This window comes from Trachemys scripta, chromosome 2 (assembly GCF_013100865.1).
Source record: "Trachemys scripta elegans isolate TJP31775 chromosome 2, CAS_Tse_1.0, whole genome shotgun sequence".
NCBI classification, from domain to species: domain Eukaryota; kingdom Metazoa; phylum Chordata; order Testudines; family Emydidae; genus Trachemys; species Trachemys scripta.
In genome coordinates this window covers 81,378,107-81,384,602 of record NC_048299.1, presented here as the reverse complement: position 1 = coordinate 81,384,602, position 6,496 = coordinate 81,378,107, and the positions used below count along the sequence as shown (strand labels likewise).

Genomic DNA, 6,496 nt, shown 5'->3' with positions numbered 1-6,496 from the left:
CCCCCCCCCCCCCCGGTTATGCCTTTCCAGCAGGATTGGGAACCATTAATAACTCTCTGAATATGGTATCAGAGGGGTAGCCGTGTTAGTCTGGATCTGTAAAAAGCAACAGAGGATCCTGTGGCACCTTTAAGGCTAACAGATGTATTGGAGCATAAGCTTTCATGGGTCTGACGAAGTGGGCATTCACCCCTGAAAGCTTATGCTCCAATACATCTGTTAGTCTTAAAGGTGCCACAGGACTCTCTGAGTACAGTTATCCAGCCAGTTATGCACCCACCTTATAGTTGCCCCATCTAAATTGTATTTGCCTAGTTTATCGATAAGAATATCATGAGAGACCGTATCAAATGCCTTACTAAAGTCTAGGTATACCACATCCACAGCTTCTCCCTTATCCACAAGGATCGTTATCCTATCAAAGAAAGCTATCAGATTGGTTTAACACAATTTGTTCTTTACAAATCTATGCTGGCTATTCCCTATCACCTTACCACTTTCCAAGTGTTTGCAGATGATTTCCTTAATTACTTGCTCCATTATCTTCCCTGGCACAGAAGTTAAACTAACTGGTCTCTAGTTTCCTGGGTTGTTTTTATTTCCATTTTTATAGATGGGCACTATATTTGCCCTTTTCCAGTCTTCTGGAATCTCTCCTGTCTCCCATGATTTTCCGAAGATAATATCTAGAGGCTCAGATACCTCCTCTATTAGCTCCTTGAGTATTCTAGGATGCAATTCATCAGGCCCTGGTGACTTGCAGGCATCTAACTTTTCTAAGTGATTTTTAACTTGTTCTTTTTTTATTTTATCTGCTAAACCTACCCCCTTCCCATTAGCATTCACTATGTTAGGCATTCCTTCAGACTTCCCAGTGAAGACTGAAACAAAAGTCATTAAGCATCTCTGCCATTTCCAAGTTTCCTGTTACTGTTTCTCCCTCTTCACTGAGCAGTGGGCCTACCCTGTCTTTGGTCTTTCTCTTGCTTCTAATGTATTGATAAGAAGTCTTCTTGTTTCCCTTTTTTCCTCTAGCTAGTTTGAGCTCATTTTGTGCCTTTGTCTTTCTAATCTTGCCCCTGCATTCCTGTGTTGTTTGCCTATATTCATCCTTTGTAATCTGTCCTAGTTTCCATTTTTTATATGACTCCTTTTTATTTTTTAGATCATGCAAGATCTCATGGTTAAGCCAAGTTGGTCTTCTGCCACATTTTCTCTTTTTCCTAACCAGCGGAATAGCTTGCTTTTGTGCCCTTAATAGTGTCCCTTTGAAAAACTGCCAACTCTCCTCAGTTGTTTTTCCCCTCAGTCTTGATTCCCATGGGACCTTACCTATCATCTCTCTGAGCTTACCAAAATCTGCCTTCCTGAGATCCATTGTCTCTGTTTTGCTGTACTCCCTTCTACCCTTCCTTAGAATTGCAAACTCTATGATTTCATGATCACTTTCACCCAACCTGCCTTCTACTTTCAAATTCTCAACGAGTTCCTCCCTATTTGTTAAAATCAAGTCTAAAATAGCTTCCCCCCAGTAGCTTTTTCAACTTTCTGAAATATAAAGTTGTCTGCAATGCAGTCCAAGAATTTGTTGGCTAGTCTGGGCCCTGCTGTGTTATTTTCCCAACATATATTTGGATAGTTGAAGTCCCCCATCACCACCAAATCTTGGGCTTTGGATGATTTTGTTAGTTATTTAAAAAAAGCCTCATCCACCTCTTCCACCTGGTTAGGTGGCCTGTAGTAGACGCCTAGCATGTCATCACCCTTGTTTTTTACCCCTTTTAGCCTAACCCAGAGACTCTCAACACTTCCGTCTCCTATGTCCATCTCCACCTCAGTCCAAGTGTGTACATTTTTAATATATAAGGCAACACCTCCTCCCTTTTTCCCCGTCTATCCTTCCTGAGCAAGCTGTACCCATCCACACCAACATTCCAATCATGTGTATTATCCCACCAAGTTTCAGTGATGCCAACGTCATAGTTGTAATTTATTTATTAGCACTTCCAGTTCTTCCTGCTTATTACCCATACTTCTCACATTTGTATATAGGCATTTAAGATACTGGTTCGATCTTGCCTCCCAGTTTTGCCCTGACCCTCCTTTCTCTCGGCCATTATAGCCCACACTCCCTCTTGTTTCCGACCCATCTCCCAGGGCTCCATGTTCCCCATTTACCTGTGGGCTTTGCTCACCTGTCCCCGTCGAACCTAGTTTAAAGCCCTCCTCACTAGGTTAGCCAGTCTGTGTCCAAATAGGGACTTTCCCCTTCTCGAAAGGTGAACGCCATCTCTGCCTAGAGACTTACTATGCATATATTCTTCTAATATATTCCCCCCAAAACAAAACATAAATCATATATTTAAGGCACATATCTAATGGCAAAATATTTAGTCCAAATGTACAAAAACACTCAACTGTTTTGTAGTTCTTTAAATCAAAGATATATTTTAATGGGCTGTCCTTCCCCAAATAAAACAAACAAGGAATCTACCAAAAATGAATCTTAAATTACAAATCTGTTTTAATTTCAAATTGTCAATTCTATTTCAGCTTTTAAAATGGGATATTATTCTCTTAAATTATAAGAAAATGTCAACGATTTCCCATTTTACAGTATTTGGTTTGATTTTAGCAACAGCAATTTTTAATGTTTTGAATCTTTTTAGATTCCGCTGATTAAATTGAAAAGTCACACAAACTGCAATTAACAATTTTGATCATGTAATAGTCAAGCAAGGGTTCCATGACTCTAGAACCTCTCTTGCATCTATTATCAGATTCCATTAGTTTGATTTTCTATTCTCACTAATAATGATAAATTAAGTAGACTAAAATTAAAAACTTGTGTACACCTGAACCTGGATTTCAGGTATTTGAAGATATTCCCATTGACCATTCAAGAAACTAAGTACAAAATGAATACTTGTTATTCATTATACAGTTTCAGAAGCAATCTACACTAGAATGCTGTTCACAGGGACTACAACAACCAAATCCCAAGGATCAAAAATAATCTAATATAATGTCAACTTCTGCTGCATGAAAACATGCCATTTGCACATCCTCTCACATTCATAGCATTTTACAATATTGAGCGATGGATCAGAGAGCAGGCTTTGTTCTTCATAAACTATAAATAAAATATTGCACTCTTTAGAAGAGAGAACTTCTAAAAATATCACTAAACTCCAACTTTGCATGAGTTTAAAACAGGAAAGCTGGGTTACATCACTATTTCAGATGACAACTGGAAAAAAAAATCAGTTTTACAAAATGTGTAAGTACTCTCAGAACAGGGAAATTAATTTTAAATAGGAAATAAAAAGGTTATTAGAAACAAACAGATGTGGCATTTCGCTAGAGAATGAAATTAGGAATGTATCAGAAATATGTATTGTAAGGAATGTACATTAACTAAGTGGCTAGCTAATTGGCTGAAAGAGCTCCAAACAGAATCATTATGAAAAAAACTCAAATTATGAAATCCATCTCACTCAACTCTTTGTCATCTTTCTTTTCTGTATCCAAAAACTCTCATGAACAAGGACAGAATTACTGTACATTTAGTTAACAAGTTATACCAAGTTACGGACTTTTAGTTCACAAAGCACCTGAAAGACTGCTAATATTCACCATTTAAGTGATCTAAGATTACCATTCAAAACAACATTGCTATAATTCTGAAATTAGTGTTGCTTTCCTAGACCAAGCTAAAAGAGCTGCTATACATCAGCGGAAATCTGACTCTGGCTCTCATTTAAAAAAAACAAAACAAAAAAACCCCCCACATTTCCACATTTAGCAGCCCTACCTTATCTCAGACTAACTTTAAAAGGCACCTCTGTAGCCCTAATTTACTTCCCTATTTTGCAGGGAACATCATTGTTTCACGATTATAACACCCGGTGTTAACTGGTCAACATAATTTCTTGCTCATTCGATTTAACAGCAAACTATTCAAATTATGCAGATCTGAAAGAAAGTGGGGAAAGTAGCCTTACTTGTTATACTCTTTATAAAAAGAGAATGGTCCATGTAAAAGTGTTCACATAGTAAATATTGGAAAATCAAAAACAATATATTCCATTCATTAACAGGCCTTTTTTATTAGCCTTCAAATTAAAAGTATGGGGCTGCTCAACAACTAGACTCAAATTAGAACAACAAGAGGGCTTATCTAGCATCATTAACTTGATTTCACCTGTGAACTACATTGCCTGTTTACTTTCCAAATTGCAAGTTTGATTGGAATGAGACTGCAAAAAAACTTTTAATTAGAACCTCTACCACCAAAAAGGGAAAATCCCTTACGACATTCTTCAAAGAAAGTCTATAATTGAATCTCAAAAACAACGAGGAGTCCAGTGGCACCTTAAAAACTAACCGATTTATTTGGGCATAAGTTTTCATGGGTAAAAGACCCACTTCTTCAGATGCATGGAGTGAAAATTACAGATGCAGGCATTATTATACTATATATAAAATTATAATTACTATATATAGTATAATTATATGTATAGATATAGATAGATATATAATTATATATAATTACAGATGCATATATTATATAGTATAATAATGCCTGCATCTGTAATTTTCACTCCATGCATCTGAAGAAGTGGGTTTTTTACCCATGAAAGCTTATGCCCAAATAAATCGGTTAGTCTTTAAAGTGCCACCGGACTCCTCGTTGTTTTTGTGGATACAGACTAGCACGGCTACCCCCTGATAATTGAATCTCAGTAGCTAGAAGGCATCTACTTACGCAATACATTCATTTATACAATGTCAATGTTTTATTTTCAAAATTTTAGTTTTCCATACATTTAGAAGATGAGTTGTGCCTATTTTAGACTTATTTGGAAGTACTCCATCAATGCAGCTCCTCTGTTGGAAGTGATAATGGAAACACCAGTGCAGACAGGACACTTTTTTGGAGGGGGAAGTGGAAAGGGGTGCACATCAGGTCACTGAATATTGCTCTCAGCAGTATTAAATGAAATGGTGGTAAAAGTGTCAGCAACCATCTGAAGTCCGTCTGGTGTAATGGAGATTTCCAGATCAAACCTAGCATAAAGACAGCCTCCACAATTAATTATCTTCCTCCCAGAAACAAAATTGAATTACACAGAAAAACAGCGTACTGCAGCCAAAGGAAATCTCCCTTTGCATTTCCCAATAGGTTTTTATTTGTTTCTTTTAAATGAACACACATTTAAAATGTACAGATTAGTAGCAAGGTTGGAGAGAAGGAAGAGAGGATGAAAATGCTTGGGTGGAGGAAAACGAAAGAAACCTTTCACAAGTTATCACTAACTAAAAACCCTATAGAGAATCAAAGTTAACAAAAACACAAGATACAGCCACACCTCTCTTCTTCCTAGAGCTCCTGCTATCATTTATATTTTTCACACGTATGAGGACACTACAAGATTATAGCTCAGCTGGTAGAGCGGAGGATACTACCTCTGTGCATATACAACATTTGATTAAACCTGTACAGATCTCTGGTTATACAACCTTCTACCTTAAAAGACAAGAGTATCCCCAAGTATATCAAAGCATGGCAGAGCTTTGCTCCCCTTCAACAGGAAGCAACCACTGTGAAACAACTGAGGTTCGGGATCCCCTCGAGGAGTAAGTGGAAACAGGCTTCATACACATACCTCCCTCCTCAAACACAGAGATACATACCACAGCGTACACATCCCTCCCAGGACATAAACATACCCCCATTCCCTTCCCTTCTACTCAGTCACCGCACCCCTCCCCCCCCCCCCCCCCCCCCCCCCCCCCCGCACCCCACCCCTCCCCCCCGCAACACCCCCCCAGCCTTTCCCCCCGCACCGCACCCCTCAGCCTTCCCCCCGCAACACCCCTCCCCCCTCAGCCTTTCCCCTCCTGCACCGCACCTCTCAGCCTTTCCCCCGCACCGCACCCCTCCCCCCCGCAACACCCCTCCCCCCTCAGCCTTTCCCCCCCAACACCCATCAGCCTCCCCCCCCGCACCGCACCCTTCAGCTTTCCCCCCAGCCAGGGCGCTCGAGTCGCGGGGGGGACGACACTCACCATGGCAAACGCGCTGCGGCGGGGCCGGTTGTCCTGGTGACAAGGAGCCCAGAGCAGCCACTGCCAAGCGCAGGGTCTGCGCGCGCAGCCGAACCGAGTGGGCGAGACCAGTGGGGCACGTGACCGGGAACACCCCTGCTGATTCAGTTCATCCCCTCACGTGACCCAAAGGGGCGGAGAGGGGAAGAGATAGGGGTGGCGCCGGGGTGGCGCGTGCACACATCAGAGGTCACGTGTCCGCGGGGAGGCGGAGCCCGAGGAAGTTGGCCGGGGCGGGAGAGGAGACGCGGCTTGAATGCAGGGTGGCTGGTGGGGAGGGGGGGCGAACACTCTGGTGGCAGCAACGCCCCCTAGAGGCCCGGGGTGGCTGCGCCTCTCTGCCCCTCGCCACAAAGAGCAGCTGCGGGAGGGCACGTGCCACGTC

The 6,496-nt window shown here is 41.5% G+C and overlaps 1 protein-coding gene across 4 annotated transcripts in view; it reads right to left on the bottom strand.

The window, feature by feature from the left end:
* The window catches only part of FBXL2 (F-box and leucine rich repeat protein 2), a 143,330-nt gene extending 137,160 nt beyond the window's left edge, over positions 1-6,170 (bottom strand). For all 4 annotated transcript variants that reach the window (XR_004644505.1, XM_034761031.1, XM_034761033.1 and 1 more), the window contains exon 1: positions 6,073-6,170. Coding sequence is in view for 3 of the 4 variants with exons in the window: in XM_034761031.1 (XP_034616922.1) it covers positions 6,073-6,075 (3 nt within the window). In the remaining variant the exon portion in view is untranslated. The remainder of the gene's footprint in view (positions 1-6,072) is intronic.
* Positions 6,171-6,496: the final 326 nt, after the last annotated feature.